The sequence below is a fragment of the Mobula hypostoma genome, chromosome X2 (assembly GCF_963921235.1).
Source record: "Mobula hypostoma chromosome X2, sMobHyp1.1, whole genome shotgun sequence".
Taxonomy (NCBI): domain Eukaryota; kingdom Metazoa; phylum Chordata; class Chondrichthyes; order Myliobatiformes; family Myliobatidae; genus Mobula; species Mobula hypostoma.
The window spans coordinates 35,301,778-35,326,942 of NC_086129.1; the positions used below are offsets into that span (position 1 = coordinate 35,301,778).

Here is a 25,165-nt window from a genome sequence, read left to right on the forward strand (position 1 = left end):
GCCTCCCGAGTTCACGCAGAGGCAGTCTTATTTTTCCAGGTTCCTGCGCCTGCAGCAACGTTCCCTTTTTTACATCTGCACGGACCACCCATTGCTCTGAGCAGGAATTTTTTACACGGCCTGAAAACTGCGCGACACTTCATGTTAATATTATATAAAAGTTCCAGCAGCACAGTAACAAAGGCTATGTGCACGGGAGCATTTCAGTTACTGCGTGGCCATGCACACTTGCACAACTTAGAGGGAACAGTGGCCTGCAGTCTCTTGTCTGCTGTCCCTAATGAACTATAAACATGGGTGGGGTGGATGGGGTGTTCCCAGTTGAGTTTCTTTTCTGTGGGTATCCTTCCCCTGTACATCAAGGGGAGGATGCTAAGCAGAGTGGGGTGCCCTCCAATACAATAAGTCTCCCAGCTGCTTGTCATTTTTGTACATGGGTTGTGCAAGGTTGTGACTCCTATTCGCATATGTGAAGGGACTGCTCCTCGACTTCTGGTTGCATTTTATTCCCACTCTCTTCATATTTGTTTACCAGTGGTAGAGGCCATTCCTTCTGGGGGTTGGCCAAGTTAGCTCTCCATGGGGGCAGGTTGCCAAGGGCTCGTCCAGGCTTACTGCTAGGGATAAAGACCATCCTTGACAGGGATGGGAATAGTTTAATTTAGTTGGTGTTCGTTATTGTTGTTTATCGTGTTGTGGTTGTAGTATTGTAGAAATTAAAGCATTTGGAGTATTGTGAGCAGTTTTTGGCCCCACATCGAAGCAAGGATATGCTGGCATTGGAGATTTATGAGAATTATCCCGGGGAATCAAACGGTTTGAGGAATGTTTGATGGCTGTGGGCCTCTATTCAGTGGAATTTAGAAGAACTAGGACAGCTCATTGCAACTTATGGAATATTTAAAGGTCCAGGTAAAGTGGACATGGAAAGGGTATTTCCAATAGTGGGAAAGTCTAGGACCAGAGAATACCTCAAAATAGAACATCCCTTTAGAAGGGATGATGAGGAATTTCTTTAGCCAGAGGGTGGTGAATCTGTGGAATTCATTGCCACAGAAGGCTGTGAAGCCCAGGTCATTGGGTATATTTCAAAGGTGACAGGTTCTGGATCAGTAGATGCGTCAAAAGTTACGCGAGACAGCAGGAGAATGGGGTTGAGAGGGATAATAAATCAGCCACGATCGAATGGCAGAGCAAACTCGATGGGCCGAAAGGCCGCATTCTGCTCCTATGCCTTATAGAAATAAACTTAAACAAGAGATTTTGTCGTTTCTGGCATAAACTTATTTTTGTACAAAAAATACTTCTGCGAACTGAGACAGTCTCAGCATGGAGGGGCAGGGAACACCTATCTTCAATCCTGATGCATCATCTATTTCCTTTCCCAGGTCAATGAGGAGCGGCTCTACCTCCCCCTCAAGCTGGGCGGAGGTCAGGTCAACCTGCACTCCTTTGGCCTCTACGTGGTCCTGGAGACGGACTTCGGGCTCAGGGTGATGTACGACTGGGGCACCCTGCTGACGGTTACGGTGCCGCGGGCCTTTGCCAACGCCACGCGGGGTTTGTGCGGCCAGTTCAACGGTGAGCCGGGGGATGAGCTGCAGACCCCCCATGGCAGGAGAGCAGGCAGCCTGCTGGAGTTCGTCAGCAGCTGGGTGCCCGGCGGAACGCCCTTCTGCCAGCCGGGCTGCAGCCGCAACTGCCCGTCGTGTGACCGGGTGCTGAGCCTCCCCGTGGAAACGCTGCAGCTCTGCGCCCTGATCGTGTCCAAGGACAACGTGTTCAGCCGCTGCCACGGGAGAGTCAACCCCACCTTCTTCTACCACAACTGCATATTCGACTCGTGCATCGACCGTGGTAACAGGGAGACGGCCTGCAGCTGGCTGCAGAACTACGGCAGTGTCTGCCAGGCTCAGGGCGTGCGGATGCTGGGCTGGAGAAACATCACCGGCTGCTGTGAGTCCCGGGCCACTCGCCTCCAACTCACCGGTTGTCAAATCGAAGTTCATTACAGGCTCTTTCCTCTCTGCGGTGTGTGGATAGACCCGCCGCCATGGCGGGGGGGGGGGGGTGTGGTGTGTGTGACAACTGCTTGGAGGGATTCAGATTTAAATTAGTTTGTTCTCTATACACCAGGGTGCAATGGAATTGTTAGCCTGAGGCTCACAGCATAAACATTATTTATGGCAATAACAAGTGCAGCAATAAATAAAACGCGCATAACAGGGTGCTGCAAAGGTTACATTGCAATCTGAAGTAGCGCAAAAAAGATGCTAAACTGACAATAATGGAAGAACGGACAGATGTGGAGTTGAGAGTCCGAGAGGATGCCAGAACCGGCGGGTAGAGAATATGAAAGACATGATTGGTTCAGAAGCCGGACAGACGTCAGGAAGAAGCTGTTCGAAGTCTGGTCGTCTGGGCTTTCAAACTCCTGTAACTTCTCTCAGAAAGTAGAGGATAGAAAATGGAATGGCCAGGGTGGTGGGCATCTTTGACGATAGTATTGGCTGCAATAAAAGCAGAAAATAATGGAGACACTCAGCAGGTCAGGCAGCATCTGTGGTAAGAAAAACAGAGTTTACGTTTCAATTTGGAGACACTTCACCAGAATTGTAGGAAGCCGGTAAGGAGTTGCCATCCACTTCTTGGGGTGTCATCATTTATAATCAGTCTCTTATTGAGTTGGGAATACTTATGTCGTGCTATTGTAATGCATGGTGTATACAGTATAGATTCTGTTAAGTATTCCCAGCTCAATATACATTGCAATGCATGGTAAGATAGAAATGTTCTTGGAGTGAGGAAGATGCTTTACAGAGGGAACAAAATTCATTTGGCCATTCAGCATTTCTTTCGTACTATGTTTATGCACTGGGTACTTCGACCTGAACTTGGATGATGATGACACTGCCTGGAATTCTTGTAAGTGTTCTGCACAGTTAGTTATTGAATTGGTTGAGAATACTTCACTCTGTTATTGGAAGAACAGAAACAAGGTAGGACAGAAATGAAATACTGGATTGAAACTTATTTTGGATGGACTATTTTACAGCCAGAGTATTGTTATACTAACGTTGAATAGTGTTCTCTTTTCAGTTTCCTGACTCTTCTTATTGAGTTATATATTGCCTGTAGTTATTTTTTGAGTTATATAGATGTCATCATTACTAGATGAGGGCGGTGCACGTGTGGAGTGAGCTGCCAGTGGAAGTGGTGGATAAGGTCTTGATTGCAAGGTTGAAGAGGAGTTTGGATAAGTACATAGATAGGAGAGGTATGGAAAGCTGTGGTCCAGGTTTGAAGTGACTAGGCAGAATAACAATTCGGCATGGACGAGGTGGCCTGTTTTTGTGCTGTAGTGCTCTGTGGCTCTGTGACTAAGTGTGCACGTTTGCTTTGTGGTTAATTCACTTACTGCTACTGACTGATGAATGTAAGAATATAAGAAATAGGAGCAGGAGTCGGTTATCTGGCCTGTCGAACCTGCTCTGCTATTCAATAAGATCATGGCTGATCTGGCCATGGACTCATCTCCACCTACCTGCCTTTTTCCCCGTAATGCTGAATTCCCTTGCTGTGCAAAAATCTATCTACAGTACTGTGCAAAGGTTGTAGACATATGGGGGGGGAAAAATTTGTAAAGTAAAGATGCTTTCAAAAATAACAAAAAGCTTCTGAATATCAAAGAAATTACTACAAAGTGCAGTAAACAGTTAAAAAAAATCAAATCAATATTTGGTGTGACTGCCCTTTGCCTTTAAAACTGCATCAGTTCTTCAGAGTACTGAAGTATTTTGCACAATACTGTATCTGTGTCTTGAATGTATTCAATGAGCTGGCCTCTGCTGCTTCCCTTGGCAGAGAAATTCCCCAATTAGCTCCTCTTAGGGGAAAAGCAGTTTCTCTTCATTTCCACTCTAATTCTATTCCTCCAAATCTTGAGGCAATGTTGCTTACCAGTGGAGACAACTTTCTTACCTCTAACTTATCATAGAGTCATATAACACGACAGCACAGAAAGAGGCCTTTGGCCCCTCTAGCCTGTGCCGAGCCGTTAATCTGCCGAGTCCCACCAACCCGCACCCAGACCGTAACCCTCCATACACCTGTCATCCATGTACCTATTCAAATTTCTCTGAAAAGCTGACATCAAACCCACATCCACCACTTGCACTGGCAGCTCATTCCACACTCTCACCACCCTCTGAGTGAAGGTGTTCCCCTTAAAATTTCACCTTTCACCCTTAACCCATGACCTCTAGTTGTAGTCTCACCCAATCTCAGTGGAAAAAGCCTGCTTGCATTTACCCTGTCTATACCCCTCATAATTTTGTATACCTTTCAAAAATTTTCCCTAATAACTCAAGTCCTGGAAAAATCCTTGTAAATTTTCTCTGCACTCTTTCAATCTTATTTACATCTTTCCTGTAGGTGGGTGACTAAAACTGAACACAACACTTACTCCAAATTAGGCCTCACCATCTTCTTGTACAATTTCAACATAGCATCAATCTTCTGTACTCAAAACATTAATTTATGAAGGCCAATGTGCCAAAAGCTCTCTTTACAACCCTATCTATCTGTGACACCACTTTTAAGAAATTATGGACCTGTACTCTCAGATCCCTCTGTCCTACTGCACTCCTCAGTGCCCTATTCACTCACTGTGTAAGACCTACCATGTTGGTCCTCCCAAAGTGTAACACCTCGCACTTTAATGTCTGCATTAAATTCCATCTGCCATTTCTCAGCCTATTTTTCCAGCTGGTCTAGATCCCGCTGCAAGCTTTGATAGTCTTCCTCACTGTCCACTACACCCCCAGTCTTGGTGTCATCCGCAAATTTGCTGATCCAGTTTACCACATTATCACCCAGATCATTGATATAGATGGCAAATAATCATGGTCCCAGCACTGATCCCAGTGGCACTCCACCAGTCACAGGCCCCCACTCAGAAGCAACCCACTCCCACTCCCACTCTCTAGCTTCTCCCATGAAGTCAATAGCTCTTCATTCTATCCTGACTGAGCACTGCTATGACAGTTTCCTTGACTAGTAATGCCAGCCCCTCCCCTTTAATCTCTCCCGCCCTATCATGTATCAAACAACAGAACTCTGGAATATTGAGCTGCCAGTCCTGCCCCTCCTACAAGCAAGTCTCACTAATGGTTACAGCATCATAATTCCATGTGTTGATCCGTGCCCTGAGCTCATCTGTACTTTCCACAATACTGCTTGCACTGAAATATACACGGCTCAGAATATTAGTAGCACCATACTTGACCTTTTGATTCCTGGCTTAACAGCATGTCCCCATAACCTCTCCACTGTCTGCTCCAGCACTCTGTACAGCACTAGCAAACCTTCCCACTAGGATAATAGTCCCCTTGCAGTTCAAGTGCAAACTGTCTCTTCTATACAGGTCTCACCTTCTCTGGAAGAGAGCCCATTGATCCAAATATCTGAAGCCCGCCCTCCCCTCTTGCACAATCCCTTATCCACGTGTTAAACTGTATGATCTTCCTATTTCTGGCCTCAAGCACGTGGTATCAGTAGCAATCCTGAGATCCTGGAGGTCCTGTCCTTTAACTTAGCACCTAACTCCCTGAACTTACTTTGCAGGAACTTCTCACCCCTACTACCCATGTCACTGGTACCAACATGGACCACGACTTCTGGCTGCTCACCTTCCCTCTTAAGAATGGTGTGGACTCAGTCCAAGATGTCTTGGACCCTGGCACTCAGGGGGCAACATACCATACCATAGAAACTACAGCACAGAAACAGGCCTTTTGGCCCTTGGCTGTGCCGAACCATTTTCTGCCTAGTCCCACTGACCTGCACACGGACCATATCCCTCCATACACCTCCCATCCATGTATCTGTCCAATTTATTCTTAAATGTTAAAAAAGAACCCGCATTTACCACCTCATCTGGCAGCTCATTCCATACTCCCACCACTCTCTGTGTGAAGAAGCCCCCCCTAATGTTCCCTTTAAACTTTTCCCCCCTCACCCTTAACCCATGTCCTCTGGTTTTTTTCTCCTCTTGCCTCAGTGGAAAAAGCCTGTTTGCATTCACTCTATCTATACCCATCATAATTTTATATACCTCTATCAAATCTCCCCTCATTCTTCTATGCTCCAGGGAATAAAGTCCTAACCTATTCAACCTTTCTCTGTAACTGAGTTTCTCAAGTCCTGGCAACATCCTTGTAAACCTTCTCTGCACTCTTTCAACCTTATTTATATCCTTCCTGTAATTTGGTGACCAAAACTGAACACAATACTCCAGATTCGGCCTCACCAATACCTTATACAACCTCATCATAACATTCCAGCTCTTATACTCAATACTTTGATTAATAAAGGCCAATGTACCAAAAGCTCTCTTTACGACCCTATCTATCTGTGACGCCACTTTTAGGGAATTTTGTATCTGTATTCCCAGATCCCTCTGTTCCACTGCACTCCTCAGTGCCTTACCATTAACCCTGTATGTTCTACCTTGGTTTGTCCTTCCAACGTGCAATATCTCACACTTGTCTGTATTAAACTCCATCTGCCATTTTTCAGCCCATTTTTCCAGCTGGTCCAAGTCCCCCTGCAGGCTCTGAAAACCTTCCTCACTGTCTACTACACCTCCAATCTTTGTATCATCAGCAAATTTGCTGATCCAATTTACCACATTATCATCCAGATCATTGATATAGATGACAAATAACAATGGACCCAGCACTGATCCCTGTGGCACACCACTAGTCACAGGCCTCCACTCAGAGAAGCAATTCTCTACCACCACTCTTTGGCTTCTTCCATTGAGCCAATGTCTAATCCAATTTACCACCTCTCCATGTATACCTAGCAACTGAATTTTCCTAATTAACCTCCCATGCGGGACCTTGTCAAAGGCCTTACTGAAATTCATGTAGACAACATCCACTGCCTTCCCTTCATCCACTTTCCTGGTAACCTCCTCGAAAAACTCCAACAGATTGGTCAAACATGACCTACCACGCACAAAGCCATGTTGACTCTCCCTAATAAGTCCCTGTCTGTCCAAATGCTTGTAGATTCTGTCTCTTAGTACTCCCTCCAATAACTTACCTACTACTGACGTTAAACTCACCGGCCTATAATTTCCCAGATTACTTTTTGATCCTTTTTTAAACAACGGTACAACATGAGCCACTCTCCAATCCTCCGGCACCTCACCCATAGACAGCGACATTTTAAATATTTCTGCCAGGGCCCCTGCAATTTCAACACTAGTCTCCTTCAAGGTCCGAGGGAACACCCTGTCAGGTCCTGGGGATTTATCCACTTTAATTTTCCTCAAGACAGCAAGCACCTCCTCCTTTTCAATCTTGTTCTCGTCCACAAAACCTCCTTTCTGTTCCCCCAACCAACGAATCCTCTATTGTCAAAGCCCGTCTCTTCTTCCCCTTTGTCTTCTGAGCCACAGAGCTAGACTCAGTGCCAGAGACCTGTCTGCTGTGGCTTTCTTCTGCTAGGCCATTCCCCCCAATAGTATCCAAAGCTGTATACCTGTAGTTGAGGAGAATGGCCACAGGGTACTCTGTACTAGCTGCCTATCTCCTTTCACCCTCGTGATGGTGATCCAGTTACCTGTGTTCTGCACCTTGGTTGTAACTACCTCCCTGTATGTCCTGTCTATCAGCCCTTCAGCCTTCCAAATGATCGGGAGTTTATTTAGTTCCAGCTTCAGCTCCTTAACACGGTCTGTCAGAAGCTGCAACTTCTTGCAGGTGTAGTAGCCAGGGACGTAGGAGGTCCCCCTGCCTTCCCACATCCTGCAAGAGGAGTGTTCCACTGTCCTACCTGACATACCCACTGTTCTTAATGTGCAGGTCTAAAGAGAAAGAATAAGTCACAAAAAAAAATTCTACCTACAGCCTATGCTTCTCGCCGAAGCCTCAATGAGCCAAAACCAAAACTCCCCACACTAACACTAGCCCACTCATGCAATAGCCGCTCCCAATATGGCTGCCCACTTAATGGTAACTTTTTATTGGTCCTTGCCAAGAACCTAATTATGTGCAATCCAATGCCTCCTCAGGAACTGTGGCGCCCAAAATGTGACGATTGTCCCTGCTCGCATATTTTAGACTCTCTCTCCCTCGGCACAATCCGACGCCTCCACGGGAACTGGCGCGCAAAATGTGACGACTACCCCTGCTTGCTTCTTTCAGAATCACTATCCTTCTGCGCAATTTGATGCCTCCTCGGGGACTGTGGCGCGCAAAATGTGCCGACTGCCTCCGCTTCCTTCTTTCAAACTCTCTCCCTCTGCGCAATCCGATGCCTCCTCGGGAACTGTGGCATGTAAAATGTGCTGATTGCCTCTGCTCACTTTTTGACTCTCTCTCTGCGCAACCCGATGTCTACTTGGGAACTGTGTCGCGCAAAATGTGCTGACTGACTCCCTCTTGCTGCTTTTAAATTTTCTATCCCACTGCGCAAGCCGATGTCTCCTTGGGAAACGTGGCGCGCAATATGTGCCGGTGATCCCGCTCGCTTCTGTGTGACTCTTTCTTCCTCTGCGCAATTTGATGCCTCCCCGGAAACAGTAGCACACAAAATGTGCCGACTGCCCCCGCTCGCTTATTTTAAACTCCCTCTCCTGCGCAATCCAGTGTCTATTCCGGCACTGCAGCATGCAAAAATGTGGTGATGGTCACCACTCGTTTCTTTGAGACTCTCACTCTGCGCAATTTGATGCCTCCTCGGGGACTGTGGCGCGCAAAATGTGCCGACTGCTCCCGCTCACTTCTTTAAGACTCTCTCGCCCTCCACGCAATCCAATGTCTACTCGGAAACTGTGACACACAAAATGTGCCAACTGTCCCCGCTCGCTTCTGTGGCGCGCAAAATGTGCCGGTGACCCCGCTCGCATATTTTAGACTCTCCCTCTGCACAATCCGACGCCCCCTCGGGAACTGGTGCGCAAAATGTGACCACTACTCCCGTTCATTTCTTTTTAAACTCTCCCTCTGCGCAATCCGACGCCTCTTCGGGAATTGGCGCGCTCCGCTCACTACTTTGTCTCTCTCTCTCCCCCTCTACACAATCCAATGTCTACTCGGGGACTGTGACTCGTAAGATGTGCTGACAGCCCCTGCTAGCTCCTTTTGGACTTGCTTTCTCTATGTTATCCGATGTCACTTCAAGAACTGGTTCGCAAAATGTGCCGACTACCCCCCGCTTCCTTCCTTTAAAATAAATATCTCCCTCTCCCTCTCCCTCTCCCATCCAATGCCAATTCGGGGGTGTGGCGTGCAAACGTACTGGCGCTCGCTTCTTTCACACTCTCTCTCACTCTGCAATATTCAATGCTTCCTCGGGAACTGTGGCATGAAAAAAAATCTGACGGCTGCTCCCGTTGGTTTCTTTTACACTCTCTCTCCCTCTGTGCAATTCTATGGCTCCTCTGGAACTGAGGCGCGTAAAATGTGACGACGGCCTTTGCACGCTTCTTTTAGACTCTCTCTCCCTCTGTGTCTACTCCGGAATTATGGTGCGCAAGATGTTCTGACTGACCCCCGCTCGCTTCTTTTAAATTATCTCTCCCACTGCACAATCCGATGTCTCCTCGGGAACTGTAGCGCACCAAACAAAATCATCCTTCTCAGAATTTCATACATCTCTATAAGATGTCACGCGCATTCTTCTGAATTCTAGCGAGTATAGTCCCAGACGACTCACCCTCATCGGTTAACCCTCCTTAACTCTAGAATCAACCTTGTCTACTTCCTCGGCACCTCCTCCAAAGCCAGTACTATACATTTCCTCAAGAGGCCAGAAATGCACGCAGTACTCCAAGGGGACCTCACCAGTAGCCTGTACAGATGCAGCATAAACCCCCTGCCCTGAAATTCAAACCTTCTAGCAATGAGGGCCAACGTTCCAGTCACCCTCCTGATAATTTGTACCTGCAAACCAACCTTCTGTGATTCATGCGCAAGCGCTCCCAAGGCTCTCTGCGTAAAGAAAGCTGCAATTGTTCACCATTTAAATAATGACCTGATTGAGTTACTTTGTGTTAGATCCACAGACTTCAGTTGGAATGGGAGTTTGTTTTATTACTGTGATGCTTTCTCTCCAGACCTGGAGTAATACAGCTCAGGACCAAGCCGTTCATCCCAACTGGTCCATGTTGACCATTACATCCTCCTTGCTCATCCCAGTTGTACGTACTCAACTCATACCCTCAAAATCCCTCCTGTCCATGTACCTATCCAAATGCCTCTTGTATTTCACAATTGAACCTGCTTTGACCACTTCCTCTGGCAGATCATTCCAAGTAGTATATTAGCAAGTTACCTCTCAGATCTCTTTTAAATCTTTCACTCTTCTCTTGTATCAGTGGCCTCTAATTTTGGACTCCCCAGCTCTGAGAGAAGACTGAGCTTCTGCCTTATCCATACTCTTCATGATTTTATGAGCTTCACTGAGGTTATAGCACATTATAGTCCATAATTAATAGTGCATAATTGAGTAATATAAGTTAATTAACATTGTAGAAACAGTTCATCGGCTCAAACATTAATCCAAATTAATGGATTGGAAAGGAATATTAATAAAATAGTTAACTTATTTTTGGCAAAGGATTTTAGTTTGATCCTCTTTCACACAGTGATCACTTGTCCTGCGAACAGTCACTACGAGAGCTGTATGTCAGTGTGCCAACCCCAGTGTTCCACTTTCAAAACCCACCAGGACTGTATGCATTACTGTGTGGAGGGCTGCCAATGCAACGATGGCTTCCTGCTCAATGGAAGAACCTGTATCCTACCCCAGGACTGCGGCTGTGTGGTTGAGGACAAATACTATGAGGTAAGTTGGGACCCATGATTCTTACCTTATTTGAAATGGCCGAGGGTTTATCTCTGTCCACTCTATTCTTTATCCTAAGGTAGTCCAAAACAGGGAGGGCAGAATGAGTTAGAAGTTAGAACCAGCCTATTCACAAGTGGTTTGGAAATCTTCACACAGTGTAATGGAAATGCCAAGTACCATCCCCGGCTCGGGTAGAACCCTTTATGCTGGAAGTCAACTGATAATTTCAGAACAGATTTATTCTCCTTTAAGTAAGAGTACTTAGAGTTATGTACCTAAGAGAGGTAAATCAAGTTAATTCATATTGTGTATTTGAGATTAAAACAGGTTCAAAGTTAGGAATATCTGCCTGCTCCTAAACCTGGTTCATAGCTTCATACACTTATTAAGCCTTGAAACAAGCCCTTCAACAACTCATCTATCCCGACCAAGATGCGTAACTGAAAAACATAGAAAACCTACAGCACAATACAGGCCCTTCGGCCCACAACGCTGTGCCGAACATGTCCCTACCTTAGAAATTACTAGCGTTACCCATAGCCCTCTATTTTCCTAAGCTCCATGTATCTATCCAAAAGTCTCTTAAAAGACCCTATCGTATCCGCCTCCACCACCGTCGCCGGCAGCCCATTCCACACCCTCACCACTCTCTGTGTTTATATTAAAAAAAAACAAACAAACTTACCCCTGACATCTCCTCTGTACCTACTCACAAGCACCTTAAACCTGTGCCTTCTTGTGGCAGCCATTTCAGCCCTGGGGAAAAAGCCTCTGACTATCCACATGATCAATGCCTCTCATCATCTTATACACCTCTTATCAGGTCACCTGTCATCCTCCATCACTCCAAGGAGAAAAGGCCGAGTTCACTCAACCTATTCTCATGGGGCGTGCTCCCCAATCCAGGCAACATCCTTGTAAATCTCCTCTGCACCCTTTCTATGGTTTCCATGTCCTTCCTGTAGTGAGGCGACCAGAACTGAGCACAGTACTCCAAATGGGATCTGACCAGGATCCTATATAGCTGCAACATTACCTGTTGGCTCCTAAATTCAATTCCACGATTGATGAAGGCCAATGCACCGTATGCCTTCTTAACCACAGAGTCAACCTGTGTAGCAGCTTTGAGTGTCCTATGGACTCGGACCCCAAGATCCCTCAGATCCTCCACACTGCCAAGAGTCTTACCATTAATACTATATTCTGCCATCAAATATAACCTAACAAAATGAACCACTTCACTCTTATCTGGGTTGAACTCCATCTGCCACTTCTCAGCCCAGTTTTGCATCCTATCAATGTCCCGCTGTAACCTCTGACAGCTCTCCACACTATCCACAACACCCCCACCTTTGTGTCATCACCAAACTTACTAACCCATCCCTCCACTTCCTCATCCAGGTCATTTATAAAAACCACGAAGAGTAAGGGTCCCAGAACAGATCCCTGAGGCACACCACTGGTCACTGACCTCCATGCAGAATATGACCCGTCTACAACCACTCTTTGCCTTCCATGGGCAAGTCAGTTCTGGATCCACAAGGCAATGTCCCCTTTTGTCCCATGCCTCCTCACTTTCTCAATAAGCCTTGCATGGGGTGCCTTATCAAATGCCTTGCTGAAATCCATATACACTACATCTACTGCTCTTCCTTCATCAATGTGTTTAGTCACATCCTCAAAAAATTCAATCAGGCTTGTAAGGCACGACCTGCCCTTGACCATGCTGACTATTCCTAATCATATTATACGTCTCCAAATGTTCATAAATCCTGTCTCTCAGGATCTTCTCCAACAACTTACCAACCACTGAAGTAAGACTCACTGGTCTATAATTTCCTGGGTTATCCCTACTCCCTTTCTTGAATAATGGAACAACATCCACAACCCTCCAATCCTCCAGAACCTCTTCCGTCCCCATTGATGATGCAAAGATCATCGCCAGAGGCTTAGCAATCTCCTCCCTCGCCTCCCACAGTAGGCTGGGGTACATCTCATCCGGACCCGGCAACTTATCCACCTTGATGCTTTCCAAAAACTCCAGCACATCCTCTTTCTTAATATCTACATGCTCAAGCTTTTCAGTCCATTGCAAGTCATCACTACAATCACCAAGATCCTTTTCCATAGTGAATACTGAAGTAAAGTATTCATTAAGTACATCTGCTATCTCCCCTGGTTCCATACATACTTTCTGACTGTCACACTTGATAGGTCCTATTCTTTCACATCTTATCCTCTTACTCTTCACATACTTGTAGAATGCCTTGGGGTTTTCTTTAATCCTGCCCGCCAAGGCCTTCTCATGCTCCCTTCTGGCTCTCCTAATTTCCTCCTTAAGCTCCTTCCTGTTAGCCTTAAAATTTTCTAGATCTCTAACATTACCTAGTTCTCTGAACCTTTTGTAAGCTTTTCTTCTTGACTAGATTTATTACAGCCTTTGTACACCATGGTTCCTGTACCCTACCATAACATCCCTGTCTCATTAGAATGTACCTATGCAGAACTCCACACAAATATCCCCTGAACATTTGCCACATTTCTTCCGTACCTTTCCCTGAGAACATCTGTTTCCAATTTAAGCTTCCAAGTTCCCGCTTGATAGCCTCAATATACCCCTTACTCCAATTAAATGCTTTTCTAACTTGTCTGTTCCTATCTCTCTCCAATGCTATTGTAAAGGAGATAGAATTATGATCACTATCTCCAAAATGCTCTCCCACTGAGAGATCTAACACCTGACCAGGTTCATTTCCCAATACCAAATCAAGTACAGTCTCTCCTCTTGTAGGCTTATCTACATATTGTGTCAAGAAACCTTCCCGAACACCCCTAACAAACTCCACCCCATCTAAACCCCTTGCTCTAGGGAGATGCCAATCAATATTTGGGAAATTAAAATCTCCCATCATGACAACTCTGTTATTATTACACCTTTCCATGATCTGTTTCCCTGTCTGCTCCTCAATGTCCCTGTTACTATTGGGCGGCCTATAAAAAACACCCAGTAAAGTTATTGACCCCTTCCTGTTCCTAACCTCCACCCATAGAGACTCGGTAGACAATCCCTCCATGGCGTCCACCTTTTCTGCAGCTGTGACACTGCATCTGACCCCCACCTCTTTTGCCTCCCTCCCTGACATTTCTGAAACATCTAAAACCCGGCACTTGAAGTAACCATTCCTGTCCCTGAGCCATCCAAGTCTCTGTAATGGCCACCACATCATAGCTCCAAATACTGATCCACGCTCTAAGGTAGTTCACGAGGTAGTTCAATTTGCTTTCTTATCCATGTACCTGTCCAAAGGTCCTTTAAATGTCATAATTGTGCTCAGCCCTGTTAGCTTTTCTGGTAGCTCATTTCATATGTGGAAAAACATGCTCCCCAGGACCCCTTTGCACGTTTCTTCTCTCATGTTAAAGCTATGCCTTTTGGTTTTAGACTCCCCTACCCCGGGGAGAATACTGTGATTATCTTCCATGTCTATGCCTTCAAAGCTTTATAAACTACAGTAAAGTTAAGCCAAGGATTATAAACGATGCCTTTTCTCAGCCGACTTGACCCTTTCGATAAGCAGGATCAGTGCGGTGTGTTCTGTTGCATATGTTCTTGGATGCTGTTGCTGATCCGGGTTCTGCTTGTTCCTGGAGTTGGGCCGTGGTTTCTCTGAAAACATTCTGTCTTTCTCAGCCAGGGCAGTTCTTCTGGAACACCAACTGCTCCAAGCACTGCCGATGCATGGGCCGCAACATGGTGCAGTGTGACTCCCGTCAGTGCAAGAGCGAGGAATTGTGTTCGCTTCACAACGGGGTCAGAGGCTGTTACAGTAAGAAGAGCTCCCACTGCATCGCGGCTGGCGGCGGTATATTCCAGACTTTCGATGGAGCTTTCCTGCGATTTCCTGCTGCCTGCTCGTTTGTCCTCTCCACAATCTGTCACAAGCTACCAGATATCTCTTTCCAACTAATCGTAAACTTTGACAAATGGAGTATGCCTAACATGACACTGATCTCCCCGGTTTACCTGTATATCAACGAGGAACAGATCCTCATCTCCGGGAATGTTGTCCAAGTAAGTTTCGGCATTCGGAAATCTGTGATGCAGAATCTTTGGTCTCACACATTGACTCCGTTTCTGTTTCTCTTTCCACAGATGCTGCCTGACCCGCTGAGTCTTTCCTGCATTTTGTTATTTTATTTCAGGTTTCCAGCATCTGCAGGTTTTTGGTTTTCAAATACAAGTATTCATACCCTTATGCTTTCCTTCACTCCCACACTCATCCCCCTTAATATTTACCATCACTCTCACACATTCATACCCAATATTATTCTTTATTTCCTGACAATGATTTGTTTCTCTCACATATTCATCCTCACTGTTATTATTCTCCCGTTATTCTCACACTCTCGTTCCTCAACACTTTTTATCACGTGCATCCTTATGCTGTCACAGTTAGTCTTTCCTCTTTCTTCTTATACATCCATTCACTCTTCTATTCATTATTTTTTGTCAGGCTAATTTTCTTCCACATTCATAGTGATTCTGCATCACTTTCATTTTCTTCCTGGCCCATCTTTATTGATCAGTTTTGCCCACCTACTAAATCTACTGAAGTGGATCACTCAGTGAGAACTATGGTCAACAAAGCCAGCCCCCATCTGATCAGTAAGTCTCTGCACCTTCCTATAGTAAATACCAGTGATGCACTTTGGCAGCTGATTAAGCCTCACCACCACCACCCCTCTGGCGGTCAAAGCTTTAACGGTTGCCCGAGGACCCACACTCAAGGTTCAACAGTGGTGGCTTCTGCACCATCATCAGGTTCCTAAACCAACCTGAGAAATGCTCATTTCCTTTTACTCTCTCTCAACTTGCACTGATGTCATTTTGCAACACATGCAAAATGTTGGAGTAACTCAGCAGGTCAGGCGGCATCTACAGTTGATGTTCTGGGCCAAGGTCATCCATCATTATGTTTATTTTGTTGTAATATAATTTATGTTAATTTAAGTTTATATTAACTTACGTTTGTCAAATTTCCAATGTACTAATGCTGTTCAAGAAGCTTATTTCCATTATACCCTGGGTATGTATGCATATGAAAACGAACTTGAACTTGATTGTAGATGTCTCTGGTCTAAGGAGTCCATCATTGGGGAACTATGGTTTGATAGCAATCAATTGTACAGATGTCTGGGCGTGTTCATTCACGCACCCTTGCATGGGATTCTCTGTTGTCTTTTGAATGTGTTATAGTTCCTGCTTCGACCACCACCTCTGGCACCTCATTCCATTTACCTTCTGTATGAAGACATTGCCTCTCAAATCCCTTTAAAGGTTTTCATCTCTCCACTGAAACCTATGCCCTCCAGTTTTAACGTCCTTTCCCTGGAAAAAAGGCTATGCGCATTCACTCTATCTATTCCCCTCATGATTTTATACACCTCTCTAAGGCTGCCCCTCCATCTCCTGTTCTCCAAGGAATGAGGTCTGAGCCTGTGCAACCTTTCCCTTCGAGTCCTGGCAGCATCCTCGTAAATCCTCTGGGCATTCTCTCCAGTTTAATGATGTCTTCACCAGTTTAATTATACTTAATCTTTATCACTTTCTCAGTTTTCTACATTTACACATGGACATTGTTCTTATCTGATTTATTCTTTCATCCACTTTCATTATCGTTCTCTGGTCTGGACCTCACTTATGTCCCTGATTCTCGTGTCTACACTCCTTGCACTGTCTCCATTATGTGCAAAACTCTCTTTGATATAGTACATTTGTTAAACTGCCCTGTAAATTTCATCTGTGATTTAGTGTCATAGACTCAAACAGCATGGAGACAGGTCCTTCAGCCCAAGTGGACCACGCTGACCCAGATGCCCATCTAAACTAGTCCCATTTGCCCGCGTTTGACTCCTATCCCTCGAAACCTTTCCTATCCATATACCTGTCCAAGTGCCTTTTCAATGTTGGTAATGTACTTGCATTTACTGATGCTCCCTTGACAGGCAATAATTGCATGGTCACCTGGTATGAAACAACAGTGATATATCTAATCAGGAGGAGGTATGACTTGGCTTTGCTGTGTTTATTTTGTTGTTATTTTCTTAGACACATTGTAAGTTATATATCTGTGGAATTCTCTGCCACAGCAAACTGTTGAGGCCAGTTCATTAGCTATGTTTAAAAGGAAGTTAGATATGGCCCTTGTGGCTACAGAGGTCAGGGGGTATGGAGGGAGGGCTGGGTTCTGAGTTGGATGATCAGCCATGATCATAATAAATGGCGGTGCAGGCTCGAAGGGCCGAATGGCCTACTCCTGCACCTATTTTCTATGTTTCTATGTTTCTATATATTTTAAGTTAAGTTTGCTCATTTATGTTTCTAATTGTCCTGTTCCGATGTCCTTGCTGCCGTTTTCCTTGGATCTGAGTAGTGATGGAGAATATTGGTCAAGTAACTGCAGTGTATCTTCATGAGAAAGGAAAGTAGAATGTGCTCCCCCAGTTGTGACTAATACTGTCCTCTTTGTCAGGTGAATGGGACCCCAGTCTCCATTCCTGTTGTCACAGGGCTGACAAAGATCTCAACAGCTGAGGGATTCCTGGTCATTGACACTATTCAGGGAATTCAGGTCCAGTACAACTGGTTTAACTTGCTGTTCATCAGGATGGGAGAACGGCTGCAAAACAAGGTGTGTGGTCTGTGTGGAAACTTTAATGGAAATCCCAACGATGATGACCTAACCTCGCGAGGAAAACCGGCGCAGTCCGTCTTGGAGCTGGCAAAGAGCTGGAAAACGAATGGCATGCAGAACAGGTAAAATGTCTCGGATACATGGGGAGTGAATGGGGTCAGAACCGCTACAGTCTGCTCCCAAAATCTGAACCCGTCAGAGTTTGTTGGTAAGTCCAGTGGATAAAACAAAATGGGCAGCTTCCATGTAACAAGGGGCTCAGAGACTCCATCTGAGTTCAAAGACCCTTTGAATATTCAACCTGCTGATGGTTTTGTCTTGAGAGAGGATTCTGTGGCCTGGATTTAGTATTTGTGATGTTGTGTGGGTTCACGTGCATTTTTGTTCCTTCATGTACAGAATTGTCTCTCTGATTTTCCGAAGTTCCTACCCTGACCTCGTTCCTAATAGTTACTTTATTTTATCAATATTTTCCTCATCTTTCAGTTCTAAAAAGATGCGTAAATTTGATGTGGACCTTTTCTCTCATAGTTAGGTTCAGAATCTGATTTGTAGCCAACAGATGCAAATAATGGGGCTGTGACAGTGGGGCCGGAAATGAGTGTATTTCATCAACTTTAGGATACACTGATTACGGCCAAGCTGCATGATTTAACATAACCACATACTTCCTCCAGCATCCCATCTTTCAACCTTTTTTATTGTGGCTGTCTCCTGTGTATAGCTGCCTTCTAATTAACCCTAAACATGAGATTCTGCAGATGCTGGAAACTTGACCCAATGCTCTTCGGTCACTGTCTATTCCTCATCTTCCTTTTTCCTCCCTGCAATATCAGCTATAAATATAGTTTCCACTCCATGACGATTGCCATGTGACTGCCTGTAACATCAAGTTAGATATGAAAAGCAAATCTTTTTCCAAGTTCATCAGAGTGACTGATCTGCTTGAAATTTGCAACATAGCTCCCAGGAGCATCTTCTGTGCAGAGAAATGTTGACTGTTTATTCACTTCCATAGGTGCTTCCTGACCCACTGAGATGAAGCAGCATTTGTGTGTGTTGCTGGGGCTTTAATGCATTGCTTTCATTGGGGAGGGGTGTGTTTCAAGAGCCTGATCTCCCCCTGAGTAGATCACTTTTCTGTCCAGGATACATGGTGAGTGAATAAGGTCAAATTTTACAGTCTGGTCCCAAAATCAGAACCTGTCAGAGTTTTGAGGGCAAGTCCAGTGTATAAAACAAGTGTGGGCGAGAGTTTCAGAGTTGGCCATTGGGTGAAGTAAATCAAAGATGGAGCCAAGGTGAATGGGTGGAAGAGCACAGGATTGGTGCTGGATGAGATGGAGGCCTTGAAACAGCTCACAGGATGTAGATATTGAGGGCTGACATCTCCTGAGCTCTGTTTCAAAGCCCCCACCTCATCCACTGCCAGTCTGGTGCCATCACCCATTCAATTTGGCTCCACCTCTGATATACTTCACCCAATGGCCAGCCCTGAAACCCTTGCCCATACTGGCATCATTTTATAGTGAGGCTTTTCAGACATGGTTAACAGTATGCTTGGCCTCGGCTTACGTTCACATAAGTCTTCAATTGTGCTTTTGGTTTCCAATCTAGAATATTTTGATTTCAAAATCCTCCTTCATCTACCCATATAGAGTGTGAGTTTTATTCCAACTCGTCATCTCTGCCTCTGCTTCCCCTCATTCCACAGCCCCAACAATTTGAGAGGGTGAGGTATCTGGAAGAAAATCTTAACTTAGAGAACAGTTCCCTGGGATTTCTTCTGAAATTCATCATCTCAGTTCAAACAAGAGGCTATGGCACTTCTCCCATGTCTTGATGATCTACGTTGTCTTCAGAGAGCGCGCGAGGGTGGAGGGGCTCAAGTGGTTTTCTCTCTGTAAACACTGAATAGATTTATCCCTCTTGTAGCTGTGACGAAGAGCAGTATACTCTCCTATCCCACTCCTGTGATAATCGGGACATCTTCCAGCTACAGGATGAGGGGAGTTGTTTGAAACTTACGGAAATGAAGGGTTTCTTCCAGCCATGTTACGGATTTGTCAACCCAGTGCCATTTTATGAGTCATGCGGATTGGATGCTTGCTACTGGGACAAGAGATCACAGATCTGTAGCTCACTGGCAGCGTACGGAGAGGCCTGTCGCTCACTGGGAATCCTCAGCACTGACTGGATTCGGCGGGAGAATTGCTGTAAGGAGAAGCTGGTAACATTGGAGGCCGTGGTCTAAACTCCCCCTGAGATCAGGGTTGTGGGGGTGGGGGGGGGGTTCCATTCTTTATTTAACCTGCCCCTAAGGCATGGGTTCAGAACCACGTTGTCCCGTGGGGTGTGAGTTAGGATTCTGATTTCCCTCTGAGTGGGCTCTGATCTCTTCCAGGGTTGTGATCTCCTCCAGGGTTGGTCTCAGAGCTGTTCTCTGGGGTGGGGTTCAGGGCCCTGATTTTCATACCCCCGCCCCCCCCCCGGCCCGAGTGGAGGTTTGACACATTGATCTCATTGGGGAGGGATGTGGTTCAAGAGCCTGATCTCCCCCTGAGCTTGGTTCCACGGCCAGCTATGTCCCTGGGATTGGGGTCTGGGGCTCCAATCTCTCTTTGATGGGTGATGGGTGGTTCAGGACTCCGATCTCTCTCCGGGGTGGGAATTTGAGAATCTAAACTCCCTGTATTGCTTTTGACTAGTTGAATGGGTCTTTGGGATGGCTGTTGCAATGATTGGAAATGGACTGGTCTGTGTGCTGAGTTTAAGGGTTAATCATCTCCGTCTGTCTTCTTTTAGCAGAATTGATCAATGACCCATGTGCTGGAGGCATCTGCACCAACTACAGTCTGTGTCGTCAGGGTAATGGAGACCTGTGTGGCTGCCCAGAAGAATCCAGCCCTGACAGTGGTAAATGCACGGGGACACAATGGGTATCTGAACTAAACCTCGTAGCATGAAAGAATGGTGTAGGGCATTTTTACCCAGGGAAATTCATGTGGATGCTATTCCCTTGGGGTTCCTAGTCCATTTCTGTAACCTTCTTGTAGTCAGTCTGGTCAAGTCTTCAGTGTGTGTAAGTGAGTGGCGTTATAGGTCTGTTCTAGTTTCCTAGGATGGCTTCCCATCACTCCCACATTGTCGGGTTCCCGCAATGTGTTGGTGCTGTAAAGGGGTAGGTCACATTGAGTATGTGTAGTGAAACTGTTAAGCGTTTCCTGGGACAGATCAGTCCTTCTCTGGTGTAATTCACATAAGGATCCCTGAGGTGAAGATGCTGGTGAGTGCTGGATCAAGTTATATTGATGCAACGTGTTGTTGGTATCATAGAGCATATGTTCAGCACAGTACTGGTCTTGCAGCCTACAGCGTTGTGCCGACCTTTTAACCTCCTCCAAGATCAATCTAACCTTTCCCTCCCCCATAGGCCTCCATTTTTCTTTCAGCCATGTGCCTATCTTAAATGTCCTTAATATATCTACCTCTACTCCCACTACTCTCAGTGTAAAAGCAAAACCTACCTCTGACATTCCCCCCCGCCCCCAAATCACCTTAAAATTATGCCCCCTCGTATAAGCCATTTCCACCCTGGGAAAAAGTTTATAGCTATCCATTTAATGTATGCCTCTTATCATCTTGTAGATCTCTATCATTTCATCTCTCATCCTCCTTTGCTCCAAAGTGAATAGCCCTGGCTTGCTCAACCTTTCCTCATAAGACATGCTCTCTAATCCAGGCAACATCTTGGTAAATCTCCTCTGTCCCCTCTCTAAAGCTTCCCCATCATTCCTATATTGAGGTGACCAGAACTGGACACACCACTCCAAGTGTGGTCCAACCAGGGTTTTATAGAGCTGCAACGTTATCTGATGGCTCTTGAACTCAATCCCCCGGTAAATGAAGGCTAATGCTCCATATGCCTTCTTAACCAACCTATCAACGTCTGCTAGCAAACAGCAACGAGTTGCGTGTACTCATCATAAAGGAAGAAACACCATAAAGAGCTGGAGACTCCCTCATGAAAAGAATGTCTAATGGTCTTCAGTGATCTGAAGTTGACCTTTTGGGACCTAGGCTTTGAGCTGGTGGGTTTAAACTAATATTTGCTCATAAAATTGATAATCAAAGGAGTGAAGATGCTGAAAATCCCAAATAAGATAAGAAAAGACTGGAGAAACTTAAATGGTCGGACATTATCTGTGGAGAGAGAAACAGTTGTAACATTTCTGATGGATTTCAATGTGAAACATTAACCTTTTCCAAAAATCCTTGTTTGTAGGATTTTCTGTTTTTATTTCAACTGAACATTAGACTCTGGATCTTCTGCAAACTGTCGAGGATATTTATGTAAAAAAAAGCAATTAAAAGACCTTGTATTTTGGGAATATCACAAACCATTTAAGAATAATTCAATCACTATTATTGTATTTGAACAGTTGCCAGTTGCACAGCGAAAGCCAAGAAGCAGATAAACAGAAAATGTTGAATATCCTCATTCAGTCAGACAGTGAGATCAGCTTTCCTCCCTCCACAGATGCAGGTTGTCCGTTCTTTTCTTTATCATCCATTTCTATCTCTCTTTCCCAGAGAATTACCATCCATCCTCTCCAAAACCAGTGCATTCATTACATCTATATCTTACCTCAGCTTTTTGTGTATGTAGCAGTGAGTTGCGGAAATGAGTTGCTCCTGAATTCCCTATAGGCTAACCCTCTGTTCAGAGACGCGTGTTCCCTTGGTAGGTTTCAACATAGAAACATAGAAAATAGGTGCAGGAGTAGGCCATTCGGCCCTTCGAGCCTGCACCGCCATTTATTATGATCATGGCTGATCATCCAACTCAGAACCCAGCCTTCCCTCCATACCCCCTGACCCCTGTAGCCACCAGGGCCATATCTAACTCCCTCTTAAACATAGCCAATGAACTGGCCTCAACTGTTTGCTGTGGCAGAGAATTCCACAGATTCACCACTCTCTGTGTGAAGAAGTTTTTCCTAATCTCGGTCCTAAAAGGCTTCCCCTCTATCCTCAAACTGTGACCCCTCGTTCTGGACCTCCCCAACATCGGGAACAATCTTCCCGCATCTAGCCTGTCCAATCCCTTTAGGATCTTATACGTTTCAATCAGATCCCCCCTCAATCTTCTAAATTCCAACGAGTACAAGCCCAGTTCATCCAGTCTTTCATCATATGAAAGACCTGCCATCCCAGGAATCAATCTGGTGAACCTTCTTTGTACTCCCTCTATGGCAAAGATGTCTTTCCTCAGATTAGGAGACCAAAACTGCACACAATACTCCAGGTGTGGTCTCACCAAGGCCTTGTACAACTGCAGTAGTACCTCCCTGCTCCTGTACTCGAATCCTCTCGCTATAAATGCCAGCATACCGTTCGCCTTTTTCACCGCCTGCTGTACCTGCATGCCCACTTTCAATGACTGGTGTATAATGACACCCAGGTCTCGTTGCACCTCCCCTTTTCCTAATCGGCCACCATTCAGATAATAATCTGTTTTCCTATTTTTGCCACCAAAGTGGATAACTTCACATTTATCCACATTAAATTGCATCTGCCATGAGTTTGCCCACTCACCCAACCTATCCAAGTCACCCTGCATCCTCTTAGCATCCTCCTCACTGCTAACACTGCCACCCAGCTTCGTGTCATCCGCAGACTTGGAGATGCTGCATTTAATTCCCTCATCCAAGTCATTAATATATATTGTAAACAACTGGGGTCCCAGCACTGAGCCTTGCGGTACCCCACTAGTCACCGCCTGCCATTCTGAAAAGGTCCCGTTTATTCCCACTCTTTGCTTCCTGTCTGCTAACCAATTCTCCACCCACACCAATACCTTACCCCCAATACCGTGTGCTTTAAGAACATGAAGAAACATTGGCTGTTTTTTGGTGTGCAATGCCTTACTCCTTAAGCAGTTGTTTCTCTTTAAACCCTGTGGTTCTCTTCCTTTTCCTTTGCAGATGACATTGTTCAGGCAGATGTGGTGTGCAAACACTCCCAGATGGAGGTTTATATTTCCAAGTGCCGACTCTACCAGCTGGGGTTTGAACGCGAGGATGTTCGCATTAATGATAACCGTTGTTTGGGCTCAGAAGGAGATGATTTTATTGCATTTCATATCAATAATACCAACTGGAACTGTGGGAATATCATGAAGGTGAATACTTGTCTTTATTTAATTCTGTTGATATCGTCACAGCTCCCCCCCCCCACCCCCCACAGCATTTCCTCTATTCTGCTTTCATCTAAAGCAGCACGGTACGGTAGCGGTGAGCGTCATCACTTTACGATGTCAGCAATCACCGTTCAGGGTTTAATTCCCACTTCTGTGTGTAAGGAGTTTGTTCGGTCTCTGCGTGGGTTTCCTCTGTGTGCCCTGGTTTTTTTCCCCACAGTCCAAAGACGAACGGTTAGCATCAGTGAGTTGTGGGCCTGCTATGTTAGCGCTGGAAGCACAGTGACACTTGCCCCCACAATCCTCGCTGATCTGATTTGATTTGACGCAAACCATGCACTTCACTGAATTTTTTTTGTACATGTGACAAATAAAGCTAATCTTTCTTTCAATCTTTCAGTTGCTTTCACCCCTGACCTTGTCTCAACTCTGCACATCTACAGTAATCATCCCAAGAATTCCTAGGGAGGAATTGTACATCCTAAGGGCCTCTGTGGGAAAAGTGCTGAGTTTGGGACTTGAGGTTTGTTGGTAAAATGTCCAAATTCTTTTTCAATAAAAGTAAGAATAACACACTGTGCTGTGCTCAGTTCTGGTCGCCTCACTACAGGAAGGATGTGGAAACCAGAGAAAGTGTTCAGAGGAGATTTACAAGGACGTTGCCTGGATTGGGGAGCATGACTTATGAGAATAGGCTGAGTGAACTCGGCCTTTTCTCCTTGGAGTGACGGAGGATGAGAGGTGACCTGATAGAGGTGTACAAGATGATGAGAGGCATTGATCGTGTGGATAGTCAGAGGCTTTTTCCCAGGGCTGAAATGGTTGTCACAAGAGGACACAGGTCTAAGATGCTGGGGAGTAAGTGCAGAGGAGATATCGGGGTAAGTTTTTTTACTCAGAGTGGTGAGTGCGTGGAATGGGCTGCCGGCGAAGGTGGTGGAGGCGGATACGACAGGGTCTTTTAAGAGACTCCTGGACAGCTACATGGAGCTCAGAAGAATAGAGGGCTGTGGGTAACCCTAGGTGATTTCTAATATAAGGATATGTTCGGCACAACTTTGTGGGCCGAAGGGCCTGTATTGTGCTGTAGGTTTTCTATGTTTCTACACATAAGCAAGTCTGAGTTTTGCCAGACGTAGGCACAAACTGAGGAGCAGCTGGGTCATGGAGTTACAGGGCACAACAGCAATGAAACAGGACCTTTGGCCCCTCTAGACCATGTTTACTTGTTACGCTGCCTAGTCCCATCGACCTGCACCCGGACCAGAGCGCTCCAAACCCCTGTCATCTATGTACATGTCTAAACATCTATATAACCATGTAACAATTACAGCACGGAAACAGGCCATCTCGGCCCTCCTAGTCTGTGCCGAACTCTTACTCTCACCTAGTCCCACCGACCTGC

The 25,165-nt window shown here is 45.6% G+C and overlaps 1 protein-coding gene across 1 annotated transcript in view; it reads left to right on the forward strand.

Annotated features, from left to right (window-relative positions):
• Positions 1 to 25,165, forward strand: part of tecta (tectorin alpha) — a 58,467-nt gene that overhangs the window by 22,757 nt on the left and 10,545 nt on the right. The window contains exons 12-18 of the mRNA XM_063038500.1: positions 1,389 to 1,956; positions 10,661 to 10,860; positions 14,555 to 14,935; positions 17,397 to 17,680; positions 19,494 to 19,774; positions 20,364 to 20,474; positions 23,546 to 23,742. Of these exons, the coding sequence (XP_062894570.1) occupies positions 1,389 to 1,956; positions 10,661 to 10,860; positions 14,555 to 14,935; positions 17,397 to 17,680; positions 19,494 to 19,774; positions 20,364 to 20,474; positions 23,546 to 23,742 (2,022 nt within the window). The remainder of the gene's footprint in view (positions 1 to 1,388; positions 1,957 to 10,660; positions 10,861 to 14,554; positions 14,936 to 17,396; positions 17,681 to 19,493; positions 19,775 to 20,363; positions 20,475 to 23,545; positions 23,743 to 25,165) is intronic.